The sequence below is a fragment of the Peromyscus californicus genome, unplaced genomic scaffold (genome assembly GCF_007827085.1).
Source record: "Peromyscus californicus insignis strain IS unplaced genomic scaffold, ASM782708v3 Scaffold_13__1_contigs__length_99412109, whole genome shotgun sequence".
NCBI lineage: Eukaryota > Metazoa > Chordata > Mammalia > Rodentia > Cricetidae > Peromyscus > Peromyscus californicus.
The window spans coordinates 84,908,367-84,927,986 of record NW_026294424.1 but is presented as its reverse complement, the minus strand read 5'-3'; the positions used below and the strand labels follow the sequence as shown (position 1 = coordinate 84,927,986).

Genomic DNA, 19,620 nt, shown 5'->3' with positions numbered 1-19,620 from the left:
GGGTTCTATAAGAAAGCAGGCTGAACAAGCCATGGGAAGTAAGCCAGTAAGCAGCATCCCTCCATGGCCTCTGCATCAGCTCCTGCCTCCAGTTCCTGCCCTGCTTGAGTTCCTGTCCTAGTGACTAGATGCAGAAGTGTGAGCCAAGTAAATCCCCTCTCCCCAGTTTGCTTTGGTCATGGTGTTTCATGGCAGCAATAGGAATTCTAAGACACATGGCAAGTGCAGCATTTATCACATGCTAGACAGGTCCTAAAGTGCTTTCTCCTTTAACACTCATTGAATCTTCAGAAAGTCCCAATGAGACTGTCACCACTCCACATCCACCTTTCAGGGACAAGGCATGGGCACAGCAGCCTGGAAACACAGAGCATGGAGTGTGGAACAGGAGGAAAGCAAAGCTTGCAGACTACCTAAAACTGGCTCCCGGGCTACATTCAGGGCGCTTCCGGCTACTGCTGAGTGCCAGTGCCATCGTTTAGCCTGGATAAGTTGTTGGGGCTTCATCACAGGCCTCTGGGCTCTCCTCTGCCTTGCCTGCCTCACTGATGCTCTTCCCTGGAATGAAGATTTGTGGCCCTCACACTAAACAACAAAATACTATACAAGGGCAATACCACCAACACAAGTTTTAAAGAGAAAAACATTTTGAGTAAAATTTAACCCAGATGAAAAGATTTACACTTAATTAGTAACAGGTTCATCTCTGGAAAGAGAACTGTAAATGCAGAGGATAGCCAAAAAGAACTTAATGCTTACTGGCATTGTTAGTATATGCACACACACACAACCAAGGTGTGGTAGCACACATCTGTAATTCCAGACACTCAGGATGCTGCAGCAGGAGGACTGAGTCAAGACCAGCTGGGCCACAGAGTGACACCCCCACCTCTAAAATAAAAGTCTCATCAATAACGAATTTGAATCATCATGAAATTCACATGGGTGATTATCAGAATACCTTTTTGTTCATAATTGCCACTTGAGATTCACAGTTCCACTTAGCAAATAAGATCTACCCAGAACTGTAACTGAATGACCTGCTTATTAAAACTACAAAGGGGAAAAGCTGATAATAATACTATTCATTAATACACAAAGGAACCCCTCTCACCCCCAAATAAAAAAGCAACAGGAATAGCTGTTGAGTGGGAAAGAAAAATGAAGGCCATGAGAACGAAAGACCGGCCTGGAAAGATGACCCAGTGAGGAACAGTGCTTGACCACAAACTGACACAAGCTGCCCCCCCCCAATAAAGTAAAAACAAAAACAAAAACAGAATGAAAAGCTCTCAAAAGGCAAAGGGGGGGGGACAGGGCCACATAAAGGTTGGATGAACGTTAACTTAGTTTGCAAGACAGTGACATCCCGAACTGAGAAACGGCTCCGTTTAGAGCACTTGCTGCTCCTGAAGAGGTCCCAGTATCCACATGGTGATTTACAACCATCTGTAACTCCAGTTTCAGGGGATCTGTCACCCTCTTTTGGCCTTCTGGGGCACCAGGCACACATTTGGAGCACACACATACATCCTGGCAAAATATCTCATACATATAAAAATAAAATAACTAAATATTTAAAATATATATATTTTTAAAAACCCTCTACATTCAATAATTTAACAAGGACTTGCTCAACACCTACTACCAGCTTACTTTAATGTTCTAGCCTTAAACATTAAACTTTCTCTGAGTTTAAAACACAGCTGTGCCTTCCTGAAAAAGAAATCCCAAGGAAGACTCTTCTCAGTAGGACTAAAATAATTTACGTGAACCCACAGTTAACTCACTCATGATGTACTAATAGTATAAAAATGTTACTGTTAATTGACCACAAGCAAGACAGGAATTTGTTTCCAATGTAGATCTGTAACTCTGGAGACGAGAAAAGTGAAAAGCAAAGGTCAGTGTTATCCTCCGATGACCTCAACTACGACACTGCCCATTTCTGTTACATTCACGTCTGAATCTGCCAAGATACTGCACTGCTTTGTTTACTGTCCATAAAGGAAAATTTTTCAACAAGACTAACATGAAATTTGTCTACCAAACAGTCTGTCATAAATACCAGCATCTTAAAATCTAACACTACAGGAGCTGGAGAGATTGCTCAGTGGTTAAAAGCACTGGGTGCTCTTCTATAGGATCCAGGTTCGATTCCCAGCACCAACATGGAAATTCTGTCTGTAACTCCAGTTCTAGGGGATCCAACGCCCTCTCTGGCCTCCATGGGCACCAGGCACACACACAGTGCAGGCAAAACACCCACACTCATAAAAATACATAATTTAAAACAACAACAACACCGGGCGGTGGTGGCACACGCCTTTAATCCCAGCACTCGGGAGGCAGAGGCAGGCGGATCTCTATGAGTTCGAGGCCAGCCTGGGCTACCAAGTGAGTTCCAGGAAAAAGGCGCAAAGCTACACAGAGAAACCCTGTCTCGAAAAACCAAAAACAACAACAACAACAACAACAACAACTTCTAACACTACAGGCCTGGCAAGATGGTTCATGGTCAAAGGTTCTTGCTGATGACCTGAATGTCACCCCTGGAACCCACATGGGGTAAATGCAGAACCACTGTCCTCTGACTGTCATGGTGTGTGTGTGTGTGTGTGTGCGCGTGTGTGTGTGTGTGTGTGTGTGTGTGTGTGTGTGTGTGTGTGCGTGTGTGTGTGTGCACCTGCGCACCCAGACACGCAGGTAACACACACATATACATAAACAATAAATGTTTAAAAAACTCTATCACTATAAAAGTTTTCAAATTAAAGGTGATTAGCATTATTTTATACAAGGAATGTTTATAGTACTTCTCCGGTATGAAAACAAGCATAACTTTCCTATGATATTTGGAACAACTAAATAAGAGTCAGCATAACATTTTTCTTTTTTTTCGTTTTTTTTTTTTTTGGTTTTTCGAGACAGGGTTTCTCTGTGTAGTTTTGCGCCTTTCCTGGAACTCGCTTTGGAGACCGGGCTGGCCTCGAACTCACAGAGATCCGCCTGCCTCTGCCTCCCGAGTGCTGGGATTAAAGGCGTGAGCCACCACCGCCCGGCTAGCATAACATTTTTACATAGAGAATTTCCAGGCTGGGCATGGTAGTTTATAATCCCAGCACTGGGGCTGAAGCATAGAATTTTGAGTTCAAGGCCAGCTTAGGTCACAAAGTGAGACTCGGGCTCAAAAACAAGTGAACAAACACAAGCCTCTCAAACGAACTGCTATGATATGTCCTAGGAGATACTCCAGTTCAGGACGACTGTAATTACTCCCCGAATCATACGGCTTCAGAACTTACTCTTTTAGGTACAGAGCTGCAGATCATGGAGGACTCTTGAAAAGCAGAAACTAGAGAAGCATATTATATACTTAGATCCCAGTACAATAGACCGCTAGGACATTCATCCAATGTACATTTCCTAGAATACTAGCTGCACCAAGTTCCCTGAGGCATAAGCACATACTTGTGCACACACAAGGTCTAGACAGAAAACTGTGAAATAGGCACCCTTCATATCGCCATAGAGGGCTTTCCTGTTCCGTTTGTGACCAACAGACAACACACTTCTTTGGTAACAAACTCTGTTTTCTAGGACATCACAAAGACTGTAAATAACATTCTTTGGAACACACCTTGCTAATGTTAGGGCATGTAAATTTTAAGTGATTCTTTTTTTTTGAAAGGAGCCTAAATAATTTACGTAATTAACCTTCAAAATGGGAAGTGATGTTTAATACAAGCAAGTCAAAAAAACACTTTGCTTGGGACGTAAAAGTCATCAGAGGCAAATCACTCCCCTGTTTTCTCTGACACTCCTATTGCAAGTCAAGCCAAGTGAGAAAACATTCCAATTAAGACACCGACCTAGTTACTAATGTAGACTGTGTAGCGGCAACTCAAAGAGGAGCTTCACAGAATACACTTACAACAACACTACAATGTCCTCAATCACACACTCAGAAAACGTGCTTCCTCAAACCAAAACTGAAAACTAAAACCTTTTTCTTTATTGTTAATGTGTGTGGGTGTGCATGCAGAGAGGTCAGAGGACAACTGTCAAGCTGGATCTCTTCTTCCACCTTTTTGTGGGTTCTGGGATTGAAGGCTGTCTGTCAGGCTTGCACAGCAAGTGATTTACCTGCTGAGCCACCGGCCAGTCCCAAACTGTAAATTTAAGGTCACGTTCCACTTAAGAATTTAATTAGAAGAACGTACACCTGGGTCTAGCTTGCTAGCCTTCCTGCCTTCTGAGGCGTTCATCATCAACCCCCAGAGACACCTGCAACAGAACAGCATTTCTGAGCTTTCTTCTGTTAGCCGCTTTCATGCCTCAGGACTAACTTGACAACAGAAAGCATCCCAACGATTTATCAAGTATATTCACATTTCTTGCGGACTTTTCAAGAAACCCTAAGAACACAAGAGCCTTCACAAGTACGTGTGGGCCTTTACTATGTTTAGTAGCACGGGCAAGGCCAAGGCGAAAGAAGTTTCAATCATAGACATCAGTGTCTTTCTCTACCTCAAGGGAGGAAGAAGAAACCGTATTAAAAGGTTCTGGACTTAAAAATACCAAGTGTGATGTGGGTCGAATTCTAGATTAAACATGTCCTCTATTTCACAAACTTGCTGACGATCTTGTGATACAAACACAGATCTTTATTACTTGGCTGGTTCTGAAGAACATCTTAATACAAGCCCCAAGTCACTCTCAGCTGAGATTAGGCTAGGCACAACACAATCAGCAATACAGCTCTTCCACAGTTAGAAGATACTAAGCATGGGTTGGGGTATAGCTTACTCTGCTAGCACCCAAACCACCACCACCACCGCCACCACCACTACCACCACCCCCCTCCCCTCGCACCCCACAATGAAGGAAGAAAAAAATGTAAAGGCAGGAAAACAGCCAACAAGGAGAACATCTGAAAAATCTCTAAGTAAAAAGTCTGACACAACAGACTTCAATTGTCCAACAACTCTGGTCTCTAAAGGGATAAAAATGGCATTTATTTCTTTAAACCTAATATTTGTAAGTTTCTCTGTTATATCTGTGGTTTATTTGAAATATAACTCTAATTTAAAAAATGTTTATGGAGGAGGGATCGGGGATTTAGCTCAGTGAAATGTCTGGAAAAAAATTCTTATGGTGCATATATTACTAGGGGAAAAAACCCTGAAATACTGACCCTTGAACAAAAAAGATACTTTAAAGGATGATTTTATACGTGATAGGAAAGCAGAGGGGCTGGGGTGTATATAAATGGTAGGAAGAACAAGACATGTTCACCTAGTTATAAAGCAATGGTTATTCTGTGAGGAAAGACATTATTTGCAGTTTCTTGGGCAAATAAGTTAGGGTGCATACTAGAAAAAATTAATGACAGGTCTGAAGAACAAGTAGAATTCAGATAAAAGAGGCTTTCTACTGGGAAAAGCTACAAAAAAGAAAGATGGAGAACCATTCCAAAGAAGATACAACTTAATTTTGCAGAGATGGAAGAACCTACATTATAGTAGATGATCATCTAGAAGTTAAAAGGTTCAAAGCCCTTGCAAGTCAAACATCTAGGCCAAATCAAATATCACCAATTAAAGCACCTAATACTACACCGTGCACTCCACTGATGCTCTATAAATTCTTCTAAATTAGTCACCCATGGGTCCTTGCTGTACTTCCTCATAGAATCAGAACTAGTTCGGAACACACTGTAACTCAGTAAACTCACTCTCCTTCAGAGACAAACTACTTTTTCCATTTTGAGTGCACATGAAGTTGAACAGTAACAAGCAAGGGCTGTCACTCTGTCCAGTTTACATATCCATCACGGTGACACCGGGGCATCGTTCTGAAATGGTGTAAAAACTAGGCTGTTGATCTTATGCACAGTGCATCAAAGTGTTCCAGGCCCAGCTCCACTACGGTGAGGGTAAAAGGAGGAGGGTTGACTAGATGATCCAGAAGGAGCCTTCCGGCTTTAAATTCCTATACTCTCAGTCACCTTTTCCAAGAGGTCACTGTGACCAGGCCAAAGGGTATTCCCCACTCTAACCTACGTGGAGTCAAGACTATCTTTTACTGAGCATCTACTAAGGACCATACTTTCTGTTTCCCAAAGACTCATCACATCCCTCAGAGCCAGCACTTTTACTTTTACTTCATTTTACTTAGAAAGTGTCAACCTTCTCTCATCTGCCCAAGTCAATCAAGGGTGGAAGGAAGCCTGGCTTCAAATCGGGGTCTAACTTCAAAGCAAGCTCTTCATTTGTGTGTCTGAGACAAGTGAAGCCAAATATTGGGAGAGGATGGAACCTGCCAGATTTCAGCTCAGTTCTAACCTGGTGCTGAGTCTGGCTCAGTGGCAGAATGTTTGCCTTATTATGTGCTCAGGCCCTGGATTCAATCCTCACAACTCCTCCATCTCCCCCAAGAAGTACTAACAGAGACTAGTATGGTTAACATTATGTAAATTTCCAAAATCGCCAGGTAAGAACTGAAATAGAGGGATCAGCAACAAAGTCCAGGCTTAGAGAAGCCTTAGTTTTCACCGTAGTAGAATTCTATCTCTAAGACCCTGGGCAAATTACTTTGTAAAGACCCTATCCTTTCAGGGTACTTTATGATCCTTCTGGATCTTCTAAAACAAAGGTATGACAGCTATCTAAAGTTTATCTTTAAAATGTCACCCGCAGTCATTTTCTGTGTAGCTCAATTTATTCTCAAGTCAGTTTATTTTTTTAGTGCATTCACAGTAATTTCCAATTGACTCTATGCAAACTTCACAGTAAGTGTATCCGAAACATAAAATCAAACACTGGCTTTCCGTGTCTTGATAATTTTTTTTAAAAACATTACAAAACTGTGTCACCAGGAGAGCAGAAAAGTCCCTAGAGTGGTTACAGCACAGATCACTACTGCGTTCAATATTGCCACACAGACACATTTGGGTGAACCTGAAAAGTGGGCTCTGAAACCACCAACCCTAGGCAAACGCCCGTCCTTACAGCTGATGGGGCAGCAAACGTCCGTCTTTACAGCTGATGGGGCAGGAGCAGGTGGCTGGGTGCCCCAGGAATATCGTTTTATTCTTAGCCACACGCCCTCGCCAACAGCTGGGTTTTAACCTCCTTCCACACCAGCCCTCCAGAGCCGGGTTTCAGCCGGCACCGTGGCCGGCCGACAGGTTAAAGGGAAGGAGGGAGGGGCCTCGGTCCGCCGGCGAGCCGGGTCCCCGAAGCCCTGCTGTCACCGCGGCCCCGGGCTACACCGCCGCGTGGGGAGCTCGCGCGTCCGAGCAGGGGGAAGGAAGGCGAAGGGAGAGGCGTGGACGCCCCGTTCTCGCCCAGCCCGGCCCCAGCCGGGCCCCGGGGGCTGCGCTCACCGTCTCGGCTTCTGTGTGCTGGGGTCCGGCACTCTGGCCCCCCATCACCCCGCGGAGGAAATTCATCTCGTCGCTCAGCCGCCGGCGTCCACCAGCCCCTTAAGCCAGAGAAAACACGGCCGCCCCCGCCCCCCGAAGGGCCTAGCCCCCGAGCCGGCGCTCCGCACTCCCCGGCCTCCGCCACCGCCGCCTCCGACTCAGCAGCCGCTCGGGCGCCCTGAGCCCGGAAACAGCCACCGCCGCCAGCCGCGGTGCGCATGCGCGGGGACGTGGCGTTACGTGGCGGCTCGAAGGGCGAAGGCAAAAGGGGAGAGGAGGGAGCCCCGGCCCGCAGACCACGCCCACCGGCGGGCCGCCCCCCCCCCCACGGCCACGCCCCCTCCGCCGCCCTGCGCCGCTTGCTGCTGCTGGTCGCGGTCACCCACGTGGTCGCAGCCCAGCCCACTCGGCTCGGGAGGATCTGATTAGACTGCGCGCTTCGGCTGCTAGGTGTTTTGTCGCCCAGCGGGACGGACTGCAAGCTGTCAAATCTAAGGGCTGGTTTTGTGGAGTCGAAAGTGAAATTTTCCTTTGGCCAACCTGACAGGTAAGAAGGGGAGGGGGGTGGGGGTCCGGGCCCCTGGGAGAATTCGTTTGGTGCTTTTGATGAAGCGGTGCGAGCGATGTGGCCTTTTGATCCTCGTAAATTGCATTTCTTCTCAGGGCTTTGTTTGGTGGTAACGGGGGGGGGGGGGGGGGGGGTGCTAGAGACCCCTCATTCCACCACCACTGGAGGGCGCGTTTCTAAATTCTTGCTCCTCAACCCTACTAAAAGGAATTCCTAGATCTAAATACCAGGTACTCCGCTCATTTTCAAGTGTGAGAAAGAACCTCCATCGAGCCCTGCGTTTACCTCACTCTAGTAAGAAATTAGAAATAAATCATTCCAGAGTGTCAGTTTGGTAGCCCAGTAGCGTAATGTTTGTTTGTTTCCATTAACTCTCGATTCCTGCATTTTCAGTGGTTTTAACATGCAAAATGTCATTTTTCCAAATCGGTATACTTGTTCTTTCCAAATGAGGCTTCCAGGTCCACATGCTTGCGGAATTTGCCTTGTAAATTTCTTGACACCGAAAGGCGGTTCGGTTAGCCAACTGACTCATGCATCTCTCGGTTTCAATTCCCCGTAGGTCTCAGACGTGACGTTTAAGATTGGACTCGTCTTTCCCAGCCTCCCTCTTTAAAAAAAAAAAAAATCAGTATGCTTCCACTGCATGCCTTCATATGCTCATTAGTACCTCTACCCAAAATATCCTAAGCCAGGGGGAGGAAACCCTGAAGACTTTGGCTTTCCACCTTCCCATGTCCAATGTGAGTGTATAATTTGTATGTATAGACTATTTCTCAAATCCTTCCTCTCCTTGAATGCTCTGCGTGTTGATGTTTCTGGTATTCTCATTTCACACCGAGATGACAGCGGTGCCTTCCCAACTAGTTTGTCTGCATTCAGCTTCCCTCAGACCACCTGCTTGGGTGAGCCCAAGAAGAAATTAAGTCAGTTGTCTTATTAAAATTCTCCAGTGCGTCCCCTGGCTATATAACAAAATCCAAACTCCTTAGTTTGGCAGACATACCTGTTAGGATTACAGCTCCTGTCTCCCACACATACTCCACATGTTTCTTTTACCTTTTTCCTCTTTGTGAGGCAGAGTCCTTCCAGTTCCTTAAGCCTCAGCTCAAGCATCTCAGGATGCATATCTATGTGCAGGACCTAATGACAGGACCATTTGTGTATCAGTTGCTTACTATTCTTTACCAACCATAAAGAGTGACTTTGATGGATAAGTGAGTAAATCGTGGAATGATTTTGTGTGACGAGTATGCCGAGGGAGAAGATCTATTCTGCCTGTGAATTACAGAACACGCACCAGAAAGGCCATGGTGAGGGTTCATTTTAGTCCAAGGTCTTAAGCCTGGACACAGAGCATGGTGGGGTGCTACTGCCAGAAATACTGTGTGCTGAGTATTGTCCTCTGCTTGACATTTTGCTTTAGACATTTTCCATGGAGGCATTTTGTTGCAGCCTAAAAAAAGTAACGGTTAAATTCTCAGCAGTTACCAAGTAAAGCCTGCAAAGAACCTCACCTAACAGTCTCACCTTTTCCCTGAGCCTGACCTCGCCTCTTCCCCAAGCCTCACTTTGTCCTACCTTAAGGAATGAGCTCTGATAGGATTGGAACGGGCTTAGAGGTATCTTTCTGTTATTTGGTAATGGAACATGGGACCTCGACGTTTTAACAAAATTATTCTAAGGGACAAGCCTTGTTAAAATATCTTGTTTTAAACTGTGGGGGACGTAGTCATCAAGACTTAGAACGTTCCCTTCATTTGGCCTGTTTTGTTTCCCAACAGTGGTTGGTGTGTGGTGGGGCTATAGGCAGGAAGGACAGACAGTTGGGTGCAGGTAAACCTCCCCATGTTCTCTGGCCTCACAATCTCACTTCTGTTCTGCTCGATACTTGGGGTCTAAAGAGGAGGCAGAGAACGTGTGGGTAAGCTCCGATTTAAGCAGGGAGCAGCCGTGAAGCGGACTCCTCATTTGAGAAAAGGGTTACGTATTAATTCGGCGGCACTGGTACTTTTAGAAAAGAGTTGGGGACAATGTCTTATTCCTGCTTGTACTCATCATATGGCAGAATTCGCCAACAGGGTAGTTGCTTAAGAACCACTTGCTAAATTATAAAGCAAGAGAAAACACGAGGCAGCTGTGGCTGCCTGACCTACACTCACGTGCTTCTGACTCTGGGATTCAGGATGAGAATGGCGTGCTTCAGTAAAACTTCTACAGTCTAAAACTTTGAGTGGATGAGACTAGTCTTCCATTTCCTAAAGCAAACCTGACCAAGAGCATCTACTAAAATTTATTATTTTGAAATCCATGTTTTGCTAAAACCAATTCCTTTAGTAGTTGAATTTGTTTATCCTTTTTTTTTGTTTTACCTTTTGCAGGGGGTGGGGTGGAGACTCAGCAAAAACAGTGAGACGTCATTGCACACGATTGTTTTATAGCTTGGAGGGGTGGATGGGAGAGGGTTGTCTATGCCTCAGAACGGCGGTTCCCAACCTTCCTAATGCTGCAGCCCTTTAACACAGTTCTTCATGGTGTGGTGACCCCCAACCATAACATTTCTTTTGTTGCTTCTTCATAACTGTAATTTTGCTACTTTTATGAATTGTAATGTAAGTGTCTGGTATGCAGGATATCTGATATGTGACCCCTGTGAAAGGGTCATTTGACCCCCTCCCCCAGGGGGGTCATGACCCACAAGTTGAGAACCACTGCCTTGGAAGATGAGTAGACACGATCATCTGTGTTTGAAACCCATCACATTTAGGTTTTTAAAGCCCTTTGGGGTCCTGGAAAAGCCCAGTCCCCAAACACTGTTAATATGACTGTTCATTACTATCCAGTTAACCAAGCCACATACAACAAAATAAATTGGTAATGAAGCAACAGTCAGAGTTCACACTAATCAATGACAGTGTCAAGTACTTGTACCCTTTATTTGCTAGGCTCCGTTCAAAGGGATTTGCATAAAAGAATCCTTCCGGGCTGGAGAAGTAGCTTGGTGTTTGAAGCATGCTTAGAGCTGGAAGCCCAGCTCAGGAAGTGTACCTCCATAATGATTTTTTTTTTAGTTTATTTTTTTGTTGTTGTATTTTCTGAGGCAGGGTTTTTGCTCTGTGTAACTCAGGTCCACATTCTAAGGGCTGGAATTGCAGGTGTGTACCGTCACACCTGACCCAATAATAATTGGCTCAGTCCTCACAGCAGCAGCCGGATGACAGATAGTGTTGTTAGCTCTGCTTTAGAAATGGAAAAATAAGAGCATCACCTTGACCGGTGGTGTCCTGTAGACTTGGCAGAGATGAACATGAGTTGGCATCTGGCTCCAAAGCCTGCACTCCTGTGTCCTGTTCCCCTATCCCTCTGGAGTCCACACAGTGGCCATAGAGTAAGTTAAAGGTTGTCCACATGTCCCTAAATAATCGGACTTGGATTTTGTAGCTGTTTTTTTTCCTGTTTGGGAAGTTGGCTTCTCCATCCGCCTAGAAGCAGGCATGTCGCCTAGAGGCATGTATCACCCCTTACCCTCTCTACATTTGCTCAGATGTCACACAGGTCTTTGCTGACTCTTGGGAGCTGAGGCTCCGCTCTACTACCTCCCTCTGCTAGGCTTATGCTTTCTCTGTCACTCCTGTAAGGTGCAACCTACCCAGTGAGCTTTAACTTTATAAGTGGGGAAATGTGCAGTGCAAGATTCATGAAATACAATATGTGCTGTGTACATTTCACTTGTCTGTTCCTCCCTAACTCCTAGGATTCTAACCCCATTAGAGCAAAGATTTCAGTCCTTTGGTAAGTTGTTTTAGTCCAGTGTGTAGCATAGTATCTGACCCTGAGGGATAGCTAATAACTTTAATCCCCCAAAGAGGAGATTCCCACTGTGGACTTGTGTACAGAAGATTCTGTCATTTGCAAAGCATGGTATGGCAGCCATACTAATTCAGGATCCTTGTTTTTTTTTTTTTCTTAACAAAATACTTATTTTTAAATTTTTATTTATGCATATGGGTATTTTGTTTGCATGCATGTTTGTGCACCACATATGTGCAGTGCCTTTGGGGGCCAGAAGAAGGCGTTGGATTCTCTGGAACTAGAGTTAGAGACAGCCTGGGTGCTGGGAATCAAATCTTGGTCCTCTGCAAGAGCATCCAGGGCTCTTAACCACTGAACTATCTCTCAAGCCCTATTTATTTATTTATTTTTGTTTTTGAGACAGGATATAGTACAGCCCAGGCTGGTCTTGAACTTACTACCTAGGTGAGCTTGGCTTTGAATTCCAAATCCCCTTTCCCTTTCCTCCCAAATGCTGGGATTACAGGTATACATTTTATTAATATAATAAATTTTGTTTATAGGTATGTTGGTGGCCTTCACTGACTAAATGGATAGTTAACCTTTATCAGTTATTAATATAAACATCTGTGCAAGGAGGCTTACATGTTGAGTATCAGATTTCAGTTCAGTTTCCCTGTGTCCAATACATCTTACTTTAAGATCTCGTATACTTGGGGCTGGAGAGATGGCACAGCAGTGAAGAGCATTTACTGCTCTTGCAGAGGACCCAGGTTTGATCTCCAGCACCCACATGGCAGCTCACAGCCATCTGTAACTCTAGTTCTAGGAACTGGACACCCTCTTTTGGCCTCTGCTGGCACCAGGCGTGCATGTGGTAGACAGACGTACATGCAGACAAAAAACCCATACACATAAAATAAAGTTAAAAAAAGATTTCAGTTGCTCTGGACAGCTGGCCTTTTCCTTTCTCTACCTTTGTGTAGAATACTGTTGCTCACAGTCACGTTAGGTCTTTCCACTTAGTGAATTATTTTTGGAAATGCCCTCACAGATAAGCCCAGAGATATGATTTACTCAACTCCTGAGTCTTTCTTAATTCCATCAAGTTGACAGTCCAGTTTGGTCATCATAGGCTATAACCCTGGCAACTTAGGGGGTGGAGGCAGGAGGATCAAGAGTTCAAGGCCCACCTGTGCTGTATAGTAAATGTGAAGCCAGCCTTCGATACAGGAGATTCTGTCTCAAAGCAAAACAAAAACCCATTAACTATCATGCATAGCTAACCTCAGATATGCAGAAGGCTGTATATGAAAGTTTCCTACCACTTTTGACCACCCAGGCAGTTAACATAAACAATTGTATATTCGTGTACAGTCCATCCATATACAATTGTGTGTGTGTGTGTGTGTGTGTGTGTGTGTGTGTGTTGATAATACAAATAACTGTATTGCATGGTATCCACTGTTCTATATCTTTTCTCCTCCTTTGATGATCTAGGGATTAAACCCAGAGTACCACTCATTCTAGAAAAGTGCTCACTGCCCCTGAGATAGTCCTCATCCCTATTCTTCTCTATCTAATGGAGCTGTAGCTTGGCCATTGTTCTAGATTAGTCTAAAGGAAATACCCTCATTCTTTCTCAACATGAGGCACTTTCTGTTGTCTTTGAGATGAGGTCTCATGTATCCCAGGCTGGTCTCAAATTTACTGTGTAGTATGAGGATTACTTTGAACTTCTGATCCTTCTGCATTTACCTCCCATGGGCTAGGGTTTCAGATGTGTGCCACCATGGCATTCCCTATTTATGCCGTGCTAGGGACTGGACATGGAACCTTGTGTGTGCCAGGGAAGCACTCTACCAGCCGTGCTCCAGGTCCAGAAATCCAGCCCCTCGAGCCCCTTTCCAAAGTATTGTTTAAGCTCCGGGAATCCATGTTAGAGGAAGGGGCAAGAAAATGGTCTAGGTTCGTTCACATCCTTCTCCAACTAACTGGATTTCTAATGCTTCCTGTTTTGATTTAAACAAAAAGATTCAGAGGCAAAACTGTTGGGCAGTTGCCCTTCTCAGGAGATGTAAATTGTGACTGAGGCCAGGACTTGGAATAGTTGGAATACTGTACATGCCCTCAAGTCCAAGTTTCGTGCTCCACCTCTCTAAAAAGAAACAGGAATTGTTACCTACCTGCTGGGTTGTGTGTTAGATAATAGTGCTTGAACCATAGTGAGTATTTGCTGATAAATGTGAAGACCCAGCTCATCCTCAGTGTGTATTGTCCTTTTCTTAAGAACTGAACTTGCCCTGTAATAGAACCAGCTCAACTCTATTGGGTCACGTTACTAAACAGTCTGCTCCTTCACTTGTGGCTTAATCTGGGACGTCAAGACATTTCCCCTAGGATGTGGGCTTTCTGTATTTCTGGACCCCTCTCCTCACTGGTTTCTTTTTTTTTCTGCTCCATGGAGGGGCCAAGGTGGCTGCGGGACGTATAGTCCTGTAATCTCCCAGGTCCAAGTTCATCAAGGAAGATTCAAATCTCCCAGTAATCCCAGCCAGGGTCTCCCTCGTGCTCCTTGAATCTAGTTGGGTCTTGTGGCCACGTGTTGTCATTTCCTGTAGTCCCGGGTTTGAGATGTTCTGACTCACTCTGAGTCATGTGTACTTCTAAAGCAGGGAGTGAGGGTCCAAAGCTCTTCCTAAAGGGCATGGAAAATGGATGTCCCTCAAGAGAAAGCCGGGGTTCTGTGCCATACTAAGTTTATCAGTATAAGAAACCCAGTGGCTATTCGCCACATCCCTCAGTGCACTGAACCATTTGCTAGTTCTTTTTTTGTTTTTTTAAACATTTATTGTTTGCTTTGTTTGTTTATTTGGAAGGCATGGGGAGCATGTGTACCACAAAAAGTGTGTGTGGAGGTCAGAGGATGACTTTGGGGGAACTGGTTCTCTCCCTCCATCATGTGGTTCCTGGGGATGGAACTCAAGTTGTCAGATCCCCTGAAACTGGAGTTACAGGTGGTTGTGAGCCACCATGTGGGTGCTGGGAATCGAACTCAGGTCCTTTAGAAGAGCAGCAAGTGCTCCTGACCACGGAACCATCTCTCTGGCACCTAGTTGTCTTTAGAATACCTTTTCAGCAATGCCACTGACACATGCTGGCATCACTTCTGGGCTTTGCAAAAGGTTCCGCAGATGATGCTGTTATTTGATGAAAAGGAATTTGTATTGCCTTTTCTATCTGCAAGGAGCTCTAGACCTTTTTTAAAAAAAAATGGGTCTTCCTGGTGATGTTTGTAAGTTTAAGAAGATACGATAAATAGAAGTGCTTACTTATAGAAAATCTAAATTAGGAATCCCAAGCGATATTTTTAGAAAACTATTGAGGAATGAGTTTATGGGATCCAAGCTGGAGCACTTTTGCTTTTGTGGGGCATTTGACCATCACCTCCCCACCCCCATTGCCCCCTCTCTTTCCCTACAGCTGGCTGAACAGGCAGGTCCTAAGCAGTTAAGACATGAGATTAGCATTTTTATTGTCCCATTCCACAGCTAGACCAAGCCTTTGAAGTTCTTATTGGCTGATGCCAAGATTCCATGGGAGTATAAGATGATTTATTATGGAGTCACGGCCCCTTTTCCAGCAAGCCTGGGTTACAGGGCAAGTTGCAGCTGTCTGTCTTACTTGCCGGTGGCCCATGTAAGGATGTGGCAGGCTGAATATCAGGGCTGTCTGTCTCTTGAGAACAGAATACAGTTTGTCAAGGTAGCCTGGGCTTCTGGGACTAGAACCTTCCGAAGCTAGCCAGCCTACACTTTCAAAGTCCCCTTCCTCTCCTCAATTCCAGGTTTATTTGTTTTTTAAAATTTTAATCAACACCTTCCACCCCCACTGTATGTGCATGTGCACGCGTGTGTGTATGTGTATGCATGTGTGTATGTGTGTGTGTATGTGTGTGTGTATGTGTGTGGATATATGTGTGTGTATGTGTATGTATATGTGTATGTGTGTGTGTATGTATATGTGTGTGTGTGTATGTGTGTGTATATGTGTGTGTGTATGTGTGTGTATATGTGTGTGTGTGTGTGTGTGTGTGTGTGTGTGGTACTAGGGCTCAGACCAAGGGTTGCAAACCTGCTGAGCATGTTGTTTACCATTCAACTGTCTCCCCCGCCCCCAATTCTAGTTCTTTAATGGAATTGATTATCAGGTGCCGATGCCTTATGATTCGTGACTACACCCTCCAGATAACCAGGAAGAGCTCAGCTGAATAACTTTCAGAACCGTCATAGACAGGTACATTGATGACAGAAGAGAGTTGGGTGTAGACATCACTCCCTGGCAGCGACTCCGGAGGGCCTGGACAGTGGCATGAGAGGCGGAAGAGCGAGAAGAACGTGTGTGGGTGCACACGTGACGCCATGCACCCCCCCCCACCCCCCCCACCCCCCGGCCTCTCTTCTCTGCTGCTATGCACTGGCATATTGCTCGTATCCATTCTGTGGCTCTGCAAATGCTTCAACAGAGTATGCTGGTTTATAATCAAAGGAATTTTGTATCGGATTATATTTTTATCTGCAAGGGAATAACTGAAGGTAGATATGGTGGTGAGAACGTCCCCCACAGGCTCACATTTGAACACTTAGTCCCCAGGGAGTGGCACTATCTGAAAGGATTAGAAGGATTAGGAGGTGTGGCCTTGCTGGAGGAAGTGTACCACTAGGGGTGGGCTTTGAGGTTTCAAAAGCCCAAGCCAGGCTTTCTTGGCCTATGGATCAGGAAGTAGCTCTCAGCTAGTGCTCTAGTGCCTGCCTGCATGCCGCCACACTCCCCGCCATGATGACAATAGACCAAGCTTCTGGAACTGTAAGCAAGTCCCTAATTAAATGCTTTCTTTTATAAGAGCTGCCTTGGGCATAGTGCCTCTTCACAGCAATTGAGCATTGGCTAAGAAAGAAGATAAAGAGCTAGAAGAGCCCCCAGCTGGCCCTCTTCACCTCCTCTCCACCTGCCACACATGTCTCTCTGAGGCAGGGCCACAAAGTCTGTGAGACCCAAAGAGACCCAGAACCAAGTCCTAGAGAAATCTACCAAGTATTTCGTATCTACTGTAAAACACCTGGGATCCAGGCTGAGCGGATTGCTCAGGAGGTAAAGGTGATTGCCACCTGATGACACAGGCCTGGTGACCTGAGTTGCATCCTCTTTACTCATCTAGAGATGGAAGGAGAGACCTGTCTCCACAAGGTTTTCCTCTTACCCCACATGCGCATGGTGTCATGCATGCACCCACATACATACATTCTACATTCCCACACATAATTGTTTAAAAAAAAAAAAATAGCCAGGTGGTGGTGGCACACATTTTTAATCCCAGCACTTGGGAGGCAGAGGCAAGGTGGATCCTGCGTTCGAGGCCAGCCTGGTTGGTCTACAGAGTGAGTTCCAGGATAGCAAGGGCTACACAGAGAAACTCTGTCTGAAACAAAAAGAAAAAAGAAAAAAAAAAAAAAAGCCAGATATGGTTGGTCCATACTTTGAACCCCAGCATTCAGAAGGTAGAGGCAGGAGGATGTTATAGGCCAACCAGAGCTAAGTGAGGCCCTGTCTCAAAACAAACAATAAAATCTCTGAGATCCAAAATCCCCATAGGTCATTGCAGCCATCCTCCTTCCTGAAAGCTGCTAACTAGGTCTAGGCCTAGAATCTGGGCCAGAGCAAAATGACGTCGCTGGTATTTTGGTATTAATTGGATGGTATGGTAGATGTCAGGATCTTTCTTTTTAAAATGTTCAGAATCCACACCATTTTAAACAAAGCGGGGCAGAGACGTGTTTAGCACATTGCATTGGAGCCTATGTTAGCTCTTAACCACTGACTCATCTTCCCAGTCCCTGGCTAGGCATCATGGGGTGGGGGTGGAGGGGATCCAAAGCAATCTTCTCAAGTCCATAGTTCCAAAGTGGCAGGATTGCTCCGAAGTCCATCTAGATCTGAAAAGCAAGTGTGCCTAAAGCCCTGGCCTCCATCTGTGAAGTAGGAGTAGGCTGTCCAAGCAGTCTCAGAGGAGGTCCGTGGGTGAGGACCCACAGCAGGGCCTGAGTGACAGACAGGCTGATCTGGCTGCCATTCAGGTCCACGCAGCAGCTTTTGCTCTTCTGCCTAAGGACTTAGAGAAGCCCAGCCCCTGCTTGGCTCTGGCTAGAGCTCCCTGATGGAGCACTTTGGGCTTTCTTTTGCCGTCTGGGAAGAGTGGGCCTTCCATCTCCTGGTGAGCCGTTTTGTTCCTGGAACTTGTTTCATGGAGTCCTTGCCCTCCCTCCTTCTGGAGGTAGACAGTGGGAAGAGCTCATTGGAAAAGGGTCGCAGGGCTTCTAGGCAGCATGGGAAGAAGGGGAAAGAATGGGGAGAGCCAAGAAACTGGATGAAATTGCTGACTAATATCTGCAGCCCGAGTCACCCACATAAATACAGTGAAACACCCCCCCCCCCCCGCCCCTCCTCGCCTGTGCTTAAAATAGCTCACTGTACCAGAACACTGAAAAACAGATGTGCTTAGTTTTTTTTTGAATTATTGATTCAGCAAACATTGGAATCTCTCTGTCCTCTGTACCAAGCCCTGAGGTTCTCTCCCATGTATTGCTCATTTGAGACTTGGAATTCCTATTCCTGTTTCACAGAGTGAGGCCTGCCTTTAGCGTGGACTAGAGCAGAAAGGCACATTTCCTTGTGGACTAGAGCAGAAAGGCACACTTCCTTTGTAAATCTACACAGTTTTCATTGCACTGCTGCCTCTTTAGAATTGTGGCCTTGAGAAAATCACCACCCCTCCATGAGGCTTAGCCAGGGGCTGGGAAGATGGCTCAGCGGTTAAGACACTGGCTGCTCATGCAGAGGACCCGGGTTCCATTCCCAGCACCCATGTGGCAGCTCACACCTGTTTGTAACCCCAGTTCCAGGGCTTCTGACACCCCCACACTGACATACAAGCAGGCAAAACACCAAATAAAATAAAATTTAATTAAAGGAGATAGAAACCAGGGCCTCCACTGAGCTACACCTGAAGGCTAGGCCAGACTACTGGACTTCACTGCCTGCACTGTGGTCCCTAGGCAGGGCAGCAGAACATGGAGTGGACAGTGCAGGGTCAAGTCCCAGGATATCATATGGGCTCCAAGTTTCATCTGCCCGGCAGAACCCCCAGCTTGCTTTGTGGCTGCCTGCTGGCTCTTCTATCTCCTGCATTATGTCCTTATTCTGGGCAGAAAAAAAAGGATAAAAGTGAGGAACCAAGAGAATCTACCAACCAAGGCTGCCCTCCCTATCCTTTACCCTTCTAACCTTTCATTGAACTAATGTTAACTAATTAATGAACTAATGTCAGAACCCGAGAGAGGCTGCAAAAGCTATGTACAGAATTCCTCTGCCCTTCGCCCAGATCCTTCGAATGGAAGCATTCTTAATCACCTCATTCTCTGCAAATATAGACATTTCCTCCTGAGCCATTCCTGAGGAATTGATTGGCATGCCCCCAAAGACTTCATCATCCAATTCCTGAAGATGAAACTGTTTTCTTAAATAACACAGTGCTGTGATCAAACCAGGGAATTAGCTGTGATCCTTTGCTGTTTTCTTGTCTCTGGACCTGTAAAGTTTTTTTCTGTAGTCCTACTAAATACCTTTTTAAGAGGGATTTTGTTGTTGTTGTTGTTCTGGTCCTGGATTAAATGTTTCGTTTGAATGTTCTGTACCTTTAATTGTCTTTAATCAAGAATAATTTCTTAAGGTGGGCAGTGGTGGCACACACACCTTTAATCCCAGCACTTGGGAA

General features: G+C 45.5%; 2 protein-coding genes across 5 annotated transcripts in view; one reads left to right on the top strand and one right to left on the bottom strand.

Annotated features, from left to right (window-relative positions):
* Uso1 (USO1 vesicle transport factor) overlaps positions 1-7,569 on the bottom strand; it is a 70,161-nt gene extending 62,592 nt beyond the window's left edge. For 2 of the 3 annotated variants that reach the window (XM_052735358.1, XM_052735359.1), the window contains exon 1: positions 7,391-7,569. In XM_052735358.1, the coding sequence (XP_052591318.1) occupies positions 7,391-7,456 (66 nt within the window). In that variant the 5' untranslated portion in view covers positions 7,457-7,569. The remainder of the gene's footprint in view (positions 1-7,390) is intronic. The other variant, XM_052735361.1, reaches the window with a different exon arrangement.
* Positions 7,570-7,848: 279 nt separating this feature from the next.
* Positions 7,849-19,620, top strand: part of G3bp2 (G3BP stress granule assembly factor 2) — a 76,668-nt gene continuing 64,896 nt past the window's right edge. Inside the window, exon 1 of one of the 2 annotated variants that reach the window (XM_052735369.1) lies at positions 7,849-7,976. The gene's annotated coding sequence lies outside the window, so the exon portion shown is untranslated. The remainder of the gene's footprint in view (positions 7,977-19,620) is intronic. The other variant, XM_052735367.1, reaches the window with a different exon arrangement.